This window comes from Rhipicephalus microplus, chromosome 7 (assembly GCF_043290135.1).
Source record: "Rhipicephalus microplus isolate Deutch F79 chromosome 7, USDA_Rmic, whole genome shotgun sequence".
Taxonomy (NCBI): domain Eukaryota; kingdom Metazoa; phylum Arthropoda; class Arachnida; order Ixodida; family Ixodidae; genus Rhipicephalus; species Rhipicephalus microplus.
The window spans coordinates 146250681-146270032 of NC_134706.1; the positions used below are offsets into that span (position 1 = coordinate 146250681).

The 19352-nt window shown below is 42.7% G+C and overlaps 1 protein-coding gene across 3 annotated transcripts in view; it reads right to left on the bottom strand.

Moving 5' to 3' along the window:
* The window catches only part of LOC119185478 (uncharacterized), a 228456-nt gene that overhangs the window by 95917 nt on the left and 113187 nt on the right, over nucleotides 1–19352 (bottom strand). For all 3 annotated transcript variants that reach the window (XM_075868323.1, XM_075868324.1, XM_075868325.1), the window contains 3 exons: nucleotides 10273–10354; nucleotides 4785–4967; nucleotides 176–249 (listed from right to left, as the gene is read on the bottom strand). In XM_075868323.1, the coding sequence (XP_075724438.1) occupies nucleotides 176–249; nucleotides 4785–4967; nucleotides 10273–10330 (315 nt within the window). In that variant the 5' untranslated portion in view covers nucleotides 10331–10354. The remainder of the gene's footprint in view (nucleotides 1–175; nucleotides 250–4784; nucleotides 4968–10272; nucleotides 10355–19352) is intronic.

The window sequence follows — 19352 nt, forward strand, 5'->3', positions numbered from 1 at the left end:
ATATCTAGTCATCTGTGAATATTGTAGTAGTCTTTTGGTTTTTGAGAACAACAAAACTGCACTAAACAGTAGTAGCTAGAGACACACCTGGCCATAGCACAGCTTCTTAAGCACATACAAAATGGAAGAAATTGTAGCATCGTGCAATATATATTGAGGCAAAATAGTGTTTTACCGTTAGCTCTGCCGTACGATCTATCAGTGCCTTCTTCGGAGGCGGAGGTTGTACTTGCACCAGGGTGTTTCCTGCTGTGAAATGCACAGTTCAAAGTACTTACTTTACATATAGTTATAACGCCTACAGTTTTTACGCAGCTTTGCATCAGTAGACTATATCATCATAAAATTTTTAATGCGCTTAACCTTGTAGAATGCGAATCCTCTTTATTTTTTTGAGAGTTTTTTCCAAGGGGTGTTCATCGCTCTGCATTTTACTATGGCAGTGTTTGTCTTACTAGAATTTAAAATATAGATATTGACAGCAAACTACGCGCATGTGGAGGCATTGGATTGTGCGAAGTGAACCTCAAGTAGACTAGGTGCTTCAGGGCTCCTGTCGAAGTCATCGCCTTGTGCCTTAACTATAACAAAACCTTATTATTGTTAGCACGCTAGGTCATTTCGGTTAGATATGTCCAATGTTCAATAATTCATTAGGCATTTACAGTGAACACAAGCAATTTCCTTCGTGAGTTTATTTATTGAACATTCTCCACGCGTTCTGTTCATATTCCATATATTGTATCAAAGAAGAATAGGGAACATGAGTTGATGAGACAAATGCTTGGGCTAGTTGGTGATTGGGAAGTAACATATTTGCACAGCGCAAGTATACGAGCAGTTACGACGTAAATACAGAAGAGACAACGACAGAAAGAGCGCTGTTTCTGTCCAGCACTGTTTCTGCACAGCACTCTTTCTGTCCTTGTCTCTTCTGTAGTTACGTCGTAACTACTCGTAGTATTGCGCTGTGCAAATATGTTGATTCCCAATCATCATTTAGCCCAAGAATTTGTCTTATCAAGATAAATTTCTAGAAGGTCGGGCTCTTTCTCGCGTTTTCCTGCTGATCCGTGTCATCTCGCCAACCTCATTGCCATTGCTGAGTGCCAATCGCGCACTTTTACCTATTGCCTACGCCTCAAGTTCTTACCGCCTGCAGTGAAGCTGTTGTTCGGACGCCTCACCCCTTCGACGGGACATGGCATTCAAATTTGCGAAATTCTTTGCTGCGAATAAAAACGTCGATCGCGCCAGCTTCGGGACGTGATGTTCTTTCAAGTGAACAGTACCGACAGCAATCGAAGGGCCAAGAAAAAGTTGCTAGACTTTTGCGCCTACACTGGCAGAACGACCGACTTCATTTGGCAACATATGCTGGTACATCTTCAGGCCATCTCTCCCAGGAAGAAACCCTCACCGAGCCAACCAATCTACATTGCGTGTGAGGTGTCCATTCCGAACTGTGTACCGCGTGTGTTAATCTTGGGTACCAAGTTTGCCACACAACCTCAGCTGGCACCTCCAGAAATGCTGACTGTTATAAGGCAAGTAGCCGAACTGGCTCCCGAGGCCGAATCTGATAGATGTGTAGCTGAAGGCATTCAGGTTCGGTCACAGTCTCCACCAGAGCGCCATAACCTGCCTTTTCACCGTGTTGTCCCGTTTTTCAGAGAGAATTCACTAGCCTTGTTGACCGCGGATAAGGATGGAGCTTTTGCTGTGTTGCCGAATGAAGTGCTCCGCTCAAAGGCCAGCAATGCTGTAAGTTCCGTGACAGTGCTCTTTCTGTCCTTGTCTCTTCTGTAGTTACGTCGTAACTACTCGTAGTCTTGCGCTGTGCAAATATGTTTGGAATATGACATCATTCTGAAGCACGAGAATACTAAACCCCTGACCACATGCACTGCGATTTGCTAGCAACAGCGACAAACTTGACCCATCGTGCCCTTGCTGTGTAACGGCTGCAACCGCATATCGGTGACTAAGTGTCATTGTTTTTAGACTGAAAACTATTGCGTGCTTACCCATACATTGCGAAACAAAGTTTTAAAAAGTTGCTCAACGACAACATGCCCAATTGATTGCTTAATTGTTTGGCAGAAGAAAGGTACAAAAGCATTTAACGACCTTCTTTTTTCGCAATATTTGATTTCACTGCGACAGGGTGCCCAGAAGCGTACGCTACCACGGCTACACTGCACTTGATATGACAATTGTGCAATGTAGAAAGTGACCAAATTTTCACAAGTTGCCATCGAGACGTCAAAATAAACCTTCGATAACGAGATTTACATTAAAATACGGCCGCGCTCTCGCTCTCTGCATGAGATTTGAATGTGAAAAAGGCCGTCGATACCTTTTGTTTTTTGAAGTGCGCAGAGATAAAAAGCATCAAGAGTGAACTGCGACCGAAGCAAGGACTAGGGGCGCAGCCATGTTGCCAAAAATTACCATGCTGCACGCCGGGCGACAAGCGATTTTTTCTAGTCTTTCTAAAAGGCACGACGTCACAAGCAGCGGTGACGGATGGGCCTCCGCGACAGCAAATCTCGTACCTCGTTGCTGCCACTGGTCGCTATAGCAAGGAAATTGCGTTCATTCGGTGAGGGCAGAAGTTTTAACGCGATAGCGTTAAAGAGCTCGTTTCGAAGAAATTTCGGTTTTGACGTTGGCGTCAACATCCTTGGTTGTGATTGAAATGTCATCATCCTGTGCATAACAGAAAAAGAGAAAACGACGCAAATAGAAATAAAATAAAACAATCCTGGAGCAGAGTGGAGACTCAACTAGGGTTGTTTGGGCCCAAGTGGAGATCAAAGCCGGGTCGTTTGCGTGGTAAGTGTATGTTCTATTACACGACCACGCCTCTGTTTGTGAAAACGGTACAAAGTTCTTCTTCTGCTTGGCAATGCAGTGAAAGTAGATTTCATGTTTCGCAAACACACTCGTCTTGTATACATGCTCAACAAATGCAGTATAGAATATAACAGTTATGAAGCGTGTACAAGCGTCTATTGTCAACGGAGTCAGAATATGTAACTACAATGTGTATCTGTAAATGTATACACTTAATTTTTGGCTCAAACCCAACCTGCTGGATTAGCCAAGAATCAAGTAGCTTAACAAAAATAGGAATATCTATATTTAAATACTATCTTAATGGCTGAGTGGTTGAAAGCTGGTACCCCAATACAAAAAGCACACACGCTACGTCGCCTATTCTCTTAAAGCCACGTACAGTGGGTGCATAGCAATTTCAAAAATATTTCAATGCACTTATAGTGTTTCAAACACGTACAAAAAAAGGGGTGAGGTCAAACAGTTCTCTAAGACGGAGTACCAGTCTGGTCTAAAGTCTAGCTCGTCGTAAATGTTTTTTAGGTAGATAGCCATTTGAATGAAGTGTGCGCTTGAAGAGGTTGCGGGCTCTGCATTGCGGTCTTGCATTCGTGTCTTCCACAAGCTGTGCATACCCATGAGGAAAAACATATAATATGGTACTTCATCAAGCGCTGCTGGCAGAAGATAACGTATTGTGTTTGTATAACACGATGTGAAGAACTCTTCATGTGAGGAACTCACGCTGTGTTAGCCATTTAGTGTTTATGAGTAACGCTTGAGCGCTTACTTTGGTGATTTGATTGTACTTTTGTTTGCTTGATTTTGTCTTTATTGCGCAAGTATTTATTAAATACTATAAAAAAGTGTTTGAAACACGTAATAAAAACAGGTTGTTGCTATCGCTTTCAATTACTAAAGGTGAAGCTTTAGTGCCCCCTAATTTCAAGTAAACTAATGTCGATATATGCTACCATTTCACTTTGGCTATGAACTTTCAGATGTTTAAGGACGCTAAATGGCGTTATGAATATTTCAATTCAGTGAACTCTGTTATGACTGAAATAGGACATGTCCATTAAATATTTCACTTAACTGAAAGTTCACAGAACTGGATATTCACTATAATACGGAAAGTGAACCAGAAATCGCGTATAATTTCTAAAAAAACGTACTACTTTCATTTTCATTTATGTCCGTAAAGCGCTAGAAAAACCAAAGCAGCTGGAGAAATTACGTTTAGGGGCCCTGCCTCTGGTACAGCTTTTTGCTGTCACATGAAGCTTCACAACTTTCTAATACTCCGACATTCTCAGGTAAAGATGCATCGCTTGAATCTGACTCTGACATTACAACTTCTTTGTTGGCGTCTTCTTTAGTTTTCAGAAGAACACTGGGTACATTTAGCTAGTATGATAGTTCGCAGCTACTCAAGCACACATACTTCGCGTTGGTCTGCCACTCAGCCGCTCTCCATTGACCACGCAGCATATACAAGCAATGTTGCCCTGCTGCCAATGAATGCGTGAATCGGGGGGCGCCTTTCATAGGCTACGTCAGCGCTGTGGAGCTCAAAACATATTAGGATTGATTTAGAAATCAGCCCGGGTCCACAAATAACGTATTTTTACTGAATTCACTGTACGAAAAATCCTGTAACTGAAATATGTTTTCATAGATAGCACAGGGAAACCGTCAAGAACACTTTAACACCTCGTCATACCGAATTATTTGCTCAACCGGCGATCGTACAACTGACAATCGGCTTTATACACAAAGGGGAACAACATGCTCCGCCAGGTAATATATTTTATGCGGCTGTTCGGGATACGTCCGCAAATATGTTGTCACCAACATCTTTTGTTATTATATCATTAGATTTTTCAAGCTACTTTGATTGCAACAAACTATCTATTTTTAGAAAAACTTCAAAACTCGCTTACCACATTCACCTTCCGGTACGCATTTGCCATCGTCTCTTCTATGAAGATTCCCTTTGCAAACGCACTGCATGTAACTCTTCTTTTTGCAATGCCACTTTTCCTGCTGCTCGACGTTGGGGCAGTACACTTGAGGAACGAAGTCGTGGCTAAAGCATTGACTTGGTTCTTCATTCTGAGGGCACGCTGAGAGGCAGTGAGAAAAACTCTAGCACTTGCACGCTAATAATGACATCGAATAGTGATGCTGTTGCTGTTTTTGTGCGGTTCCTTTAAGTATCTTCCTTCCTTTTGAGTATATTATTGAGATCTAACACACAATCAGCTGTTTGTTAGGCCAACTAAATTAGAGAGAACTTCAGTAAGAGTTCATGTAATCCTAATATGAAGAAAGAATGTTGGATGAAAAGATAACAAGCTGTGGGCAGGGGCTGAACCTGCGACCTACGAATAACACGTCCGAGCATTAGACGCGTTATCATGAACAGGTAAGCGTCATATTATGAACTCCTTCTTAGTGAAATATTTAATTGGGTGGATCTCAGAGCTCTATGACGTGACCTCCATTTTCTCTAATCTTCTGATCAGTACCTTGCTGTTCACCCTGAAAAGGTAGTTCTATGACATGAAAATTACAATGATGATGATGATGACTTTGAACGCAAAAGTTCATTGTTACCATTTTTTTATTCCCTTACTCAAGCTTTTTACAACCAGCTGACCTACGTGGTAACTTCTGTTTCTACTACTACTACGTATACGACGACAATGACACAATGTGTGTCAATAAGCTTCGATGTTCAAGTAGACATTTCGCAAAAGGAAGGAGGCTGAAATGGAGCACATTTTATTGAAATAAATAACTGTCATCAACCTTTTTAGCTAGAATTGAAGTTGTAATTTAGGAGTGCTCACGAAAGATTAGAAGCATTTCTGGCGTGGGAAATTGAGGGCAAGCGAAAGGATCGAGAGAGCCGGCACGCATTTTTTTCGCGCACAGGACTTGCTGTTTGAAACTTAATATTGCGATATTTCGTCGACGGCGTTTTACGGTAAAATAAATAGTCCTGAAACTGAATCGTAAGTCTCAGATCTTTTTCTTCTGTGTAGGCAGCAAACTTGGATCAACATTGTTGCATATAGGCACGGGCAGCTGGCCAGCGGCGGGATCTTGAACCTCAGCCATGCAGCCTTGGAACTCAGTTACAACCATTGTGTACGCAATTAACACACATCTCACAACATATAGTTAATCAAAACCAAAGTTTCTGATCAGGATTTTCATGCGTCCACAGTATATACTTGCGAGCTTCTTGAAATAAACAACAAAAGCTTGATTAAAAACGTTTCAACTTGTTGGGTGGGGTTGGAGATGCCTCGTAGGTTGCGTGTTACAGCTATAGAGTGCTTGACCCTGGTGTGATAGTGGCATCATTGTTTAGGACATCCAGAGGGTTACGCCACTGAGCTGTAAAGCACATATCTTAAACTTCATAAGTGGCTGTCTAAAGCAGAACCGTCCTGTACGCAATATGTAGCTAGCCGTAATCACAAAACAAATTGACTTCAAAGATGATGCATTGTAGCACTTCGACAAAATGACAAACGATACAGCGTCGCCAAGAAATGTTTGCCTTGTTTTCTTGTTTGTTTTTTTTCTTTTTCCGCTCAATTTGCTCAACAGAAATCAATGCGTGTTCTTGCGGGGTGACAAGTGTTTCATGGATTTTCTCAAGTCGACATATGCATTAACTTGACGTGCAGAAACTTCAAGCTGGCAGTCACAGCAAAGACGGTGATAGAGACACTGTTTGATTGGTCGTAATAGAGGCATCATTCCTATAGGGCTCACTTGATGGCGCCCACATATTCTCGTGGGTGGAACTCGAGTAAATCCGTTGCAGACGAGAGGGGCGATGTATCGCGTTAATATTGCATCTACTCGAGTCAAGCAAAGAGTACTAAGGACGCCCTTGACTGATTTCTAAACGCGCATTCCGCCACTTGCCATCACCCACGTTCGTGGGGGATGAGACGAAGCATGACACAAGTCTTGCATGTGCAGTTGGGGGTGTAAACGACGCCGACACCGAAGCACGACATCGTGCGACTAAGAAACGTTCTGGATTTGAAATAGAATGTGGTCTCAAGATTCTCAGTTCACGTTAAAGCGCTGTATGCCAACGCGCGCGTGTGTGTGCGTGTGTGTGTGTGCGTGTGTGTGTGTGTGTGTGCGTGCGTGTGTGTGTGTGTGTGTGTGTGTGTGTGTGTGTGTGTGTGTGTGTGTGTGTGTGTGTACGAAGCTGCTCAACGGACACCAGTGAGGCGCCTCCAGTTGTCATTTCCTCAGACAGAGTCCCTGGCTGGGAACGTGCCGAGGACATAGCTTTGATGATAAGGCCTTGACGGCAGTGGCTCTAGCAGCAGACAGGCGTATCCACTGCAGCAGCAGGTTTCGAGGTACAACCCGAAGTGTCCGTCTGTGAAGTCGTCCCGTGCATGAGACGTAAACGTCCAGCACCATCACCAGTACCGCAGAGTGGTAACGATAATATACACAACCACTGTGTGACCAAGAAAGACAATTATCTATTGAGTGTTCACAATAGCATACGCTCTAACATCATCATCTTCAAAGACAGCAATGTGCTGCTCGGGCTATTCACTTCGTTGTATACTGTTAATTTGTCACTTATTTTTTGTGCTATTATTCTGGCAGTCAGTAGATTACGTCGACAAATAAGTGAACTTCAGTCGCATCATAATAGCTTTTAAGGCTTATGAAGTCATTAGGTTAGCGTTACGAACAAAAGGCACGAAATGATGGTTAGAAAATATTTATATGTGCTTAATATGTGAAGCTCAACATTCCAAAGTCACCATATGGTTATGAGAGACGCCGTAGTGAATGGCTCCGGAAACTTCGACCACCAGGGGTTCTTCAACGTGTACTCAAGTATGAGCACACGCGCCTACAGCTTTTCGTCTCCATCGTTAATGCCGCCGCCGCAACCGGAAATCAATCCCACGACCTGTGGGTCAGCAGCCGAGTGCCTTAGCCACTAGACTACCACGGCGGGGATATTGTTAAAGACGTCAACATTCCTTATACTTCCAAGAAACTTATGAAAAAGATTATCAGTGATAGCGACTCAGGGTCACGGGAACAAATCGACTCATGAGCGCCAAATCTCATTATTTTTATTTACTACAATTCGCACATTTGTCAGATATTGGATATCGACTCACCGTCGTTCTAATATTTTTAAGTCACAAACAACTGAAAGTCTGCTAAATATTTGGAAAACTTGGAGATAGTGGGTGTGTCTGTACAAAACCAGTCAACGCTAAACACAACGGCTTGCTTGCTGACCTCATTGATTCTCACGTGTGTGGTCCCAGATGGAAGCTGGGCTGTTGCTTGCATGCAACGATGGACAGTTTGTGCATGCTACAAAAGTTTATATGATGCCTTGTTCTTGCCAGACGCGAGTAGCCGGGGAAAGGGATGTGTGTGAAAAAAAGATGGCTGAAGAGGAGCTGAAGAAAGTGTGCAGCTGGCCTATGTTGAAGGAACCGGTGCGTAGGTGTTTTCGCTCTCGCTAACTCACGGTACACCTTGAAGGCGACGAAAAGGTAGTATGAGCAACTCTCGGCCTCAGGCTCAAGACGGTAACAGCCGCAGCATGTACATAATAAAAAAACACTATCAAGTGTTTCACTGCTACAAGAAGGATTTGGTTGGCGTAATCATGATATTAACAAAGAATGCACAAGAAGATAGGCCCTCACCATGTATTTAGCAACGCTGAACTTGAACGGCACTCAAGTGTAACTGTGAATTCAGGATATCTGTTGTCCTTTCGGAACATAGGCCAGCTCTAGCTAGGCAGCAGAACTGCAGTGGCAACCGCGCAGTCACAGACATGAGTAACAACGATTGCTTAGAAATGTTTCAGGCAGTATTGTACGGAATGCAGAAATGCTATTAAGCCAGGATAAAGCAAAGTACAAGAACAATATTTCTGAACTGCTCAAATTTGTATCAATGAAACTTGTGACCACCAATTCTTGAATACAAAATCGTTCAACATTGATGTTCTTGTGTGGCCACTGCTGTTTACCATAAAATGTCGTTAGCACTTACCTCTTCATTGTGTTGCCAGGCAGATTGACACTCGAATAACGCACTAAGCTAAACAAGTTTGTTCCTAAAAAAACATACGCCTTATAGAGTGCGTTAAAAAAAGTTTTAGTGAAAATATTGTTGATATAATACGTCAACAAAACTGTGCTGATCGCAAATTAGCAATTGAAGAGGGTCTGCCAATGCATCAATGAGCATATTTGCCCATATCTGATAGCGCTGTTTTTGCTTTCACTTGCAAAGTATTGCCGTGCAATGCCACAATAATATTGTGCAAACTTAAGCCATTGATAAGGCGCCAGAGTGCTGTTGGTAAGAATCGCATTGCTTCACAAGTCAGCTAATTATGCTAGCATATGTATTCTCAAGCATGTCACTAGCCCAACTTGTAAGTGAGCCACAGCAAACATACATAAAACGGCATATGTAGATACATAGTACAGTACTTGCACTGCTGCGAATAATTCAGCAATAGCGGGAGCGAATTTCTCTTCATATGATAAACCATTTATATTGTGAAGAACCTCATTGGGCTGAGGACTACAAGAAAGTACATAAAGAGTTTGTGAAGAGAGAATAATAGTATAAAAATAGGAACACACTGCAATGACATCTTTCAGCACAAAAACTGTGATTGATGCGAATTTCCACCGCTGTGGTTATTGAAACAATGGGTAACATTATTTAGGAGGGGCAAAATGTCAGAGCTTGTTTACTGGCTATTAAAACATACAGCTTACGCTGGGCGTGTACATTATTGACCTATGCGCAGGTACTTGGGGCGAGTCGCCAGTCTTTTTATTATCGACAGTTGTAGATCAACTGCGATGCCCCTGGATATTAAAGAAGAGATAACAGAATAACGTGGAAAGCGTCTGAAAGATTGAGACACGTCGGTCCAGACTACAATGTCATTTTTTGCGTGATAAGCGTTATAGGTATGTCTCTTAGCATGTGATTTCTCCAGGTCCAGGTAAGTTGCATGCTATAAGACTTTGCAACGTGCGACAATTTTTATAGAACAAGCGCTTATTATGCAAAATTGGTATAAAATAGAAGAGCTACGTGATCAACTTTCAACTACCCAGAAGGTCTGGACCTCTTTTCAACGACTTCAGAGACTCCCTACGTACATAGCTTATAGCCCATTGGTACTCTGAATCCCTTTATAGGAAATCAAAGCTTTATGATTGCCTACACCAGTATCATACTTTCATTGACAAAACTGCTGTATCAATAGAAAAAACAAACACTGCAGTGCACATGCTCTTCATATTTTTATGATATCTTCTCAAAAAACGCTGGAGACTATTCAGCTTATTTATTAGCGTATGCATTACTTACACCCATTATTTGGTAATACGTCTACCATCAACATCAGAGTCATTAGAAGCAGCTTCATCTCAAGTTTTTTCTAGGTCAAGATCTGTTAAAAAACAGTGTCCTTTAGCACATATAAGAAAGATGTACAGCTGTCAATGTTTAACTTTTTTGTGGTTATGTTGCAATAGGACTGTTATGATCTTCGTATATTAAGTTAAGAAATGCACTTCGTTGACAGACTACGAAAAACACCATAGTATTCTGGCTTTGATGACAGCACAAGAGGTAACTGTGTTTGGTGGGTGAAGGACAAAGCCAACTTCATTTTTATTACTTGCCACCAAAAAAAATTTCCGTTGGAAGTTATTGTTCAACATGTGGTAACGATATAAGCTTTATTTCAATGTTCGACGAAAGCAAGGAGTCTTTGTTCCAGTGTCTCTCTTTGTATTTTTTCACTGCATTGTGCATGTAGATGCAGTACAAGGCTTGCCAACTCAGTATACTGGGAGAAAAGTGTGGAAGAAGGGACATCCTAAAGGTTGCTTCTATTGAGCACAATTGTACTCTTTCGCGGTATGTGAACACCGTGATGTGTAACAGCGATGGTACGTGAGTTTCCGCAGAAAACATAGGAAGGCTTGGTTACTTTCTTCATTATTTTGTAAAATTTTTAGCTCCGTAGTGTTTTTCCGGTGGTTACTACATCTAGAAGTAATCATAAACCCTGTTGTTAGCCATTGGTTCTGAAAAGTGCATGGAACGAGCACATATTGAGGTAGCGCGCAGCGAATAAAGCAGATTGTGTATGTGATGAATTCAAAGTTCGGAGTAAAGTTCTCGCTCAGGTACCATGACACAATAAAACCTTTGTACACAATCAACATTCAAAAACAGCGATATTTTTGCTTTGTTGTTTCGTTTCTGTAGCGCGCTCCTTTAGCAAACGAGGCTTTACGGAACAAGGTGACTTTTGTGCACTCTGGAAATTGAACTTGAACTTGGCATGAAAGTACAAGACGTAGAAAGCACTCCTACACGAGATTAACGAGTGCTCACGGGTGCGGATAACATGTTTGACAAAGTTCACGTGGCGGCAGCGCGCGTAAGAATCGCTGAGGCGACTACCTTTAAAACGTTAAAGCAGGTTGCCTTGGCGCTCTTCGCTTCATCTCAGTGCTGTTAATGAAACCAAGTTACTTCGTGACCAACGGACCACCAGCATTAAATGGTTCATGTAAATACGTCGCCGTGAGCATTCTGAAAAACTCATACCTCGTCATTAAGTCATTACATGCCACGTGTAATAGATTGAGCGGTCGGTGGTTCTTCCACCGGCGGAACATTTAGGGGCGAAGCTCTTTACAACCTAGGCTTGCTTTACGTGGTAGTCGTGATGCGAAAGCATTGCAATACCTTAACCAAATGTGTAGCAGACAGCAAAAATGATTTTACGATAGACTTCTATGTACACTTAGGCTAAATATATAAGGTAAGAGATTGGTTTTACCAGCAAAAATAAGGTATCTAAAAGAGGATTAACAAATTTATCTCAATTAAAATGTGCCTAGATGCTTAGGCTTCTCAAAGAAAGCTGTAGCAGATATACACACATCCAGCACTGTATGTCTAAACAAATTACTCATATTAAAACGGTGTCTTGCCACCGCTGAGCTAGCGGGTTACAATGACTTTCAAGGCATGCCCTTGACTCTCCTATTTTCGAAATCTCCCTTGAATGGCCTAAAATGAGCGGAAGCGGAAACACATTTACAATTCTATGTGTAGTTCATGTTACTCAATCGTCATTACAGAGAAAAGTTATCAGATAATGTGCTGTTACTAAGATATTGGATACCAAGAAGTTTGTCCGCTCCTATTGATTCACTTCTTTTAAGTACGCGATTCTTCTACCGAGAGAAAAACCTTCTTGTTTAAAACGCCCCCATGCTGGGCTACACGCGCGAGTACACAAGCTGATGTCAAACTCACGGTGAAGCATTTTCGGGAGCAGGCAGGCAGGCGAAGAACTCTATTACTTCCAGAGACGATGCTCACTCCCGCTCAGGGAGCGACATCGGCGGGCCGCCCCCACGACGGAACGGGGAGATGCCTTTCGTCGGCCAAGGCTCTCTTGATAGCCCGTAGCTGATCTTGCTCCTCATTGGTTGTGAGAAGAAATTGCTAGTCCTCCCAAGTTGAAGGAGACCCGGGGATCTCGCTCAGGGCAGGACATTGCCACAGCATGTATTGCAAAACGCAAAGTGCAACGCGAGTTGTCACAGCGGGGACGGCCTGGCTGTCTACCATTCATATATTTAGGCGCTTCAGTGAAGAAGCGTGTGCCTCACTATGTAGTTGACGTAACGTGACAGACTGAGCTCTGTTCAGAGTTTAATGTGGGAGGAGGAACATCTGCTGTTCCAAGTGAGAGTGCTAGCGAACTTCTTGAAAATTTAATTGATATATATGTGGGGTTGAAGATCCCAAAACCACCATATGATCTTGAAAAGTTCGGAGCGAATCTCGATAACACCAAAGGTTATCCTCTATCTCCGAGTGGTTCGCCCAGCGTGTAATGTTTTACCTCGCGCCCGGAAGTGCGCAACTCGTTGGCATTACAGATGGTTCCATGGAGGTGTCAGCCAACGTGTGCCGGGAACCAGATGAAGCGCTTTTTTCTGTAAAACTAGAAACAGAGAAAACTCGAGCAGCTTTCGTCATACCTATTCGGACCAGCGCAGAATAGCTAGACCGCCATAAAAGAGCACCTGCCCGGGAGTCACGATGCAACTCAGCTTGCCACGCCCACACGACTGGCCGCAGAGTACTACTCTGAGACCACGCTCGCGCGCCCCTTCCACGCTTAACTTTGGAAATAAATGCTCGAAAAGCCATTGAGTCAGTAATACTGCACTGTTGTTCAGAAAAATAACTTGGTCCGAAGGCTACTCTCTCACACAAAGCACTAAAAAATAGTGAAGCCCTGCAAAGCGGGCTGCGTCTATACATAGGGTATCAAGGGGACAATGCTGTGCCCTGATGGCAACTCCCTCGTCTTCATTTTCTGGTTGTGTGCTGGGTTTGGGGCTAATGATACTGCTGGCTCACATGCCCCCTTTGATATGGCCAGTCTGCGACGATACCACACTGCCAACATCAGCAGTAAAACGAAACAAATAGAAAAGAAGAGTAAGCGGTAGGTGTGCCAATTTTTTCCTGGCATCTTTTGTACGCCTTGTCCGCGATGTGTGTGAAGGGGGACGTTGATCAAGCAAACGACTGTGGCAGACGAGCCCGTGTTGTGCTGCACTGCTATCCTTGAAGGCGAGTGATAGATTAGCTACCACGGCGGGTGCACTTCGATGCGAGAGAAATATAAAAATATCACCCGTGAAACAAGATATATGTGCGCATTGGAGAACTCCAAGTGGTCGCAATTTTGATACGTGTACTACAGCGTACCTTAAAATGATATCTTGTTTGCCACATGAAAGCCTAGCGATTATCGATGTTGAACAGACGTTTTCATTTTAAGGCGAAACATGCAAGCACAAAAACTGAAACTGTGTCTTAGGTGAACTAAACGAGTAAAAAATGAAGACATTTGAGGCTTCTATAACCAGGCATAAATTTAGTTGTTGTTTAGCCACGGCAGCCAGAGAAAAATACGCTTAACACATCGAGTGACTCTAAAAAGCTAAGCTTCGAGTAGTCCACTGCTTTGTTCGTAACAAGAACCCTGTCTTTTGCACAAATGAAGTTAAACAGAGGCATTTGGCATCAAGTGTTCACCGCGAGAGCATTTTTATAGTATCTCATGGGCGTAGGTGAATGTGGCCCCGCACAAGGCTTATGGGCAAGGCAGCTTTCTTTTACACGCAACTGTCAAAAAAAACTAAACAAAACAAAGACTACCGGCCTATCGTATCATTCACTTCAAGTGGGGGCATCAGATGGAGTTTGGTGGTGGTGGTCAGATGGATGAATGCATAAAAAATTTGTTAGCCCTGAAGTGCACAACTCAACGCCCACCGGGCCAGACTAACAAGGAAACGTTTACATATGTCTTATGTTTCATAATACGCTCGCTTTGTTTCAGGCAAAAAGCCCTTTAAACTCAACTTTTTGGCCCTGGTTTCCACTGGTGGCCGTCCTCTCTATGAAACAAATGTAGCAGACACGCATCATTTCGGTTTTTAATTATGCTTGATAGCACTAGAATTTTCCGCTTGGATGCGACGCCGCCTCGTGTTTCTTCGCCCCCCTTTTTCTATATACGTACTTTTTATATTTACATAACGTTGCACATGAATACGCAGCAGTACCGCCAGCGCTCTTTGGTTTTGTTACAGCAATGCACGCCCACACTGCCTCTACCAGCCGCCACTCTCTTCTGCGGCTGCAGCTGGGAAGTGCTCGCTTTCACCGCAAGGGTGGTTTTCAGCGCTGGTTTCCTGTGGCGGCGCTCAGAGAACTGTCTGTGAAAATGGTCTGTACTGTGGGCACGTATAACACTACAGTGTATGGTATGGTAACTCCAGAGCACGGTAAGAGAAGCCTAAAAAACGCAGAGCCCTTTCGAGCAACTAAACGTGATGTTGAAGCATCCCAATGACACTGAAAGAGTGAACAAGGCTCTGCAATTATAATTATTTTCTGAGCAGTGCGAGCACGTGGTACCTAATAACGAAATTTACCCCGAGAAACGTCTTCGTTTTGTGATCTTTTGTGGCTGTGAACACTATTGAGTTTTCTTTTTGCGTGCCATTCCCATCTGTTTCTAGGAGTACGATGGAGAAAACTATATCCAAGTTGTAGAGTGACGAAAAAACTTCAAATAGTATAAGCACTGCTTTCATGTTCGTCCGTCTGCCCGTCTTTTCGTTCATTCGTCGGTCTGTTCATCCTTCTGTCTTTCTGTCTGTCTGTCCGCCATCCTATCATGCTCCGATCAAACTAAACCACATGGATGGATGGATGGATGGATGGGTGGATGGATGGATGGATGGTTGGATGGATATAGCTGTACCATTTAGATCTGGTGTTGGCTAACGCCACCAAGACGTAATACTTAGTGAACCAAAACTAGATTTTTTCCCTTCAGCTAGTGTGGTTGAAGACTGGTACTTTGCATTGAGGCGTTTAATTTTCACTCGTGTCTTGACTTTAGCCACCAATCAGATAACCTCCTTCTATAAAATTCTACCCGCTGAAGGACTATCTTTCCCTTCCTGTCCCTAAATCCCCGTGCTTTGAAAAACTGCAGCATCATCCTGAACTGTAGGGTGAAGCCCTTCACAGAACAATATCAAGTGTTCGGCACTTTCCTCCTCCTCTCCACACGCTCTACATAGCGTATCTACCCCTTCGTATTTGGCCTCATATGTCTTGGTTCGCAATACTCCCGTCCTAACCTCAAACGATAAATAACTACCACGAGTATTATCATAGAACCTTTTCTTGACAATTTCCTGCTTAATAGTTCGATAGATTTCTAGTGCGGACTTCTTAGTTATGACGATTCTCCAAATAACAGTCTCAGCTTCGTTCACCTTCTTCTTAACCGATCATTCCGTTTGGTTTGGCCGACGACTGTTTTCTAACTATTTGAAGTTTCTGGTTCGCTTCCTTCATTTTGTATCTACATTCTTCATGTACACGTAGCTGAATACCTTCCCAGCCCAACGCTCTTACCCCATTTCTCTCAATCGCTTCTCAATTTTTATCTTTCTGCTAGCTTCCCTGCCCTCAAATGACGTCCATCCCATATGACCTCGTACTCCCTAATTTGTTGTATTCCCGTGAGCTCCTAAGGCAAGCCAATCTATTCCACGCTGCTTCATTTCTATTCTTGCTTGAACTTCTGACTTTTTGCACAAGATCGAATCGCTGAAGGTCCCACCAGGAACCATGTCCATTTTCCATATCCTCTCACAACATCATACCTCTTGTAATTCCTCAGTGCCCTATTTTTTATCACTGCTGCATTCCTGTTACCTTTAGTCGTCACGTATATTTCGTGTTACCTTAGGTACTCGGTCCCATTGCTTATCTATACGCCCAGATATTTGTATTTATGTGTAATCTCTCGCGTGACCTCCTGTATTCTAAGCTCCGATCACGCTACCTTCATTATCGTTAAAAATCATGACTGCTAATTTTTTCTTACTGAGTCTAAATTCTAACCTATCTCCCTCATTACCGCAGTTGTCCATCAATTTCTGCAATTCTTTCTTGTTGTCGGCCATTAGCACTTTATCATTTATTTATTTATTTATTTATTTATTTATTTATTGGTACCCTCAGGGCTTACAAGAAGCATTGTAGAGGGGAGGGGCTGAAGTAAATGAAAACACTATAAGGAATACACAGAAAAAGTGGCACTAAGAGATAGAGCACAAAAGGAAACAAACTAGATAAGTTTATACATGAACTAACAAAAGAAAATAGGACGAAAAAATACACTTTGACGTCGCAATCACAGTGAATGTCAGTGCAAGTTGCACAAAAAATAATCGACTGATGCCTTTTCAATACACATGTTCAAAAAAAAAAAAAAAAATAAAATACACATGTTCAAAAAAAAAAAAAAAAATGATACATGAAAAAGCAAATTTTATCGAGTTACACACACAAAAAGAAAACATCAGTGCAAGGAAAAAAAAAAAAAAAAAAAAATTGTTGAGATCAAGACCTGTACAGAGATAGGTGGTAAAGAAGTAAATTGCAGTTTCAGTGTGTTGTAAATGCATTTGTGAACGTGATGCAGCTTTATAGCGTGTTCGTTAATGCTTTCCGGAAACGGTCAGGGTCTCTGATTGCGACTAGTGACGCAGGCAGGTGATTCCATTCATAAGATGTTTTTGGCAAGAATGAATATGAGTAGGTGACTGTGCGCTGTGATGGTACGTGAACTTTGAAAGGGTGGTCGACACGTGGGGAGATATAGGATGCGGATGTGATGTATCGGGACTTCAACTCATTGTTATGATAATATATTTTATGAAAAAGGCAAAGACGGGATAACCTCCTACGAGAAGAAAGAAGGGGAATGCCAAGTGTTCGTTTCATGTCAGTGACACTGGCAGTTCGATGGTAGTTGTGAAGGATGAAACGGACCGCTCGATTTTGCACATTTTCAATTATGTTTGTCAGACTAGCATGACCAGGATCCCATATGGAGCATGCGTATTCAAGGTTAGACCTAACATAAGTAATATACAGCTGTTGCTTTAACTTCGGGGGAGCTAAGGAAAAATTACGTTTTAAATAACCAAGCATGCGGTTAGCTTTCGATGTAATGTATTCTATGTGTCTTTTCCATGAGAGATTGTTAGTAATATGCACACCAAGATATTTATAGGATATTACTTGATCAAGTGAAGTATTATTCAGTAAATAATTAGGGCATGCTGAAATACTACGGGAAATTCTCTGCGTACATCAATGCTGGTAGTGCCTGTTCAACGAGTTTTCCTCTTTTGATGAAAGAGAGGTTGAAGCGAAGTTCACTTCCCTCTAATTTGGCTTCTAATTCTTGTGGGTACACCATGAATAACAAGGGTGACAGAAGACACTCCTGCCTAAGCCCCCGTTTTGCCTCTGCAGGCTTGGATACCTGTTTTTTCCACTTTATAACTGGCTCGTTACCTTGATAGATATCTAAAAGATTAGTGACTCTATCTTCGCCACCTAGTGTGTCCAGTATTCCCCACAAGTCATCTTGAACCACGCTATCATACGCTCCCTTGATATCTAAAATTGCTAGCCAAAGGGGCCTGCGTTCTTTTTCTGGTATTTGGATGCACTGCGTCAGTGAGAACGGATTGTTTTCCAACCTCCTGCGTTTTCGAAACCCAATCTGCAGTTCCCTCAACGCCCCCTCATCCTCTATTCATGCCTGTAGTCTTTCTGTTATAATCTGCAACACCTGGCTGTAGACCACTGATGTCACTGTTGTAGGACGGTGGTTCTTTATGTCAGCTTTGTCCCCCTTTCCTTTTTAGATCATGCTCCTGCTGCTGGTTCCGTCCTTCAGAGACTTTTCTATCGATTATTATTTGCTCACTGCCTCTCTCAAAGTCTGCTTAGACTTCGGACCCAATGTCTTTATCAGCATGATTGGAATTTCATCTGGGTCTGCTGATATATTACTTGGAACCCCCTTCTCAGCCTTTTCCCACTCTCTTTGTGAAAATAGAGCCATTGCGCCATTTGATTCAACTTTGCCTATTGTGGTGCATTAAGCAATCTTTGTTCAAACATTTCTGTCACCCATGTTCTTATATATTCGATAGCTTCGTCCCCTTCTAGCCTAGCACCTTGAGCTGTAATTATAAACCTCTGCTCTAGGCTCGTCTCATTTCCTAGAGAGTTTAGATGGTTCCAAATTTTCACAGCTGCCTTTCAATCCTTATTAAGACTTTTGCAAGCAACAGAACCCCATTTCTTCTAATGCTTTCATTGACCAAAACAGGCGGCGTGCGCTTCCACGCCATCTAGTCATCACTTAACGTAGTGAAACAGTGCAACCATGGCCCCCGAGACTGCAGGAGCGCGACCGGTTTCTCTCCGGCCGTCCTAATCATACGAAGAGCACGTGTTTCTAAAAGTGGGTTTGGCGCGCTCTTTTCTCCCCACGGCAGCACTCTTTCGGTCGCAAAGGCTGCCGTGCTTTTGGCAAAGCTTCCTTTTGGCGAGAAAAAAATGGTTTTGCGCATTTATATAACTTTGTGGTCATTTGTACCTGTCGAGCCAAGTTGTACGAGAGGTGAAGTCAATGCGTAGGCGTATATATTCTCAAATAGACTTGTTTTGCTGTAGACTTGCTCCGTCCATATTAAAGCGTTTATATCCGCGATACGTCTGCAAGAGATCCGTATGTGCTGGAAACTTACTGTACTTCGAAGTTTGCAGGCTGTATAGTAGGGAGCGCACTGGCAAAAAAAAAGAAAAATGGCAGATCCCACGCACAGTGGAAATCGAGGATATGCGGAGCACGAATGAGAAATGTTGAGATATCAATTTAAAACCAGCACAACGTTACAAGGTGCAGGTATATTATGCCGTAGATTACTTCCGTATCATGATTATTATGT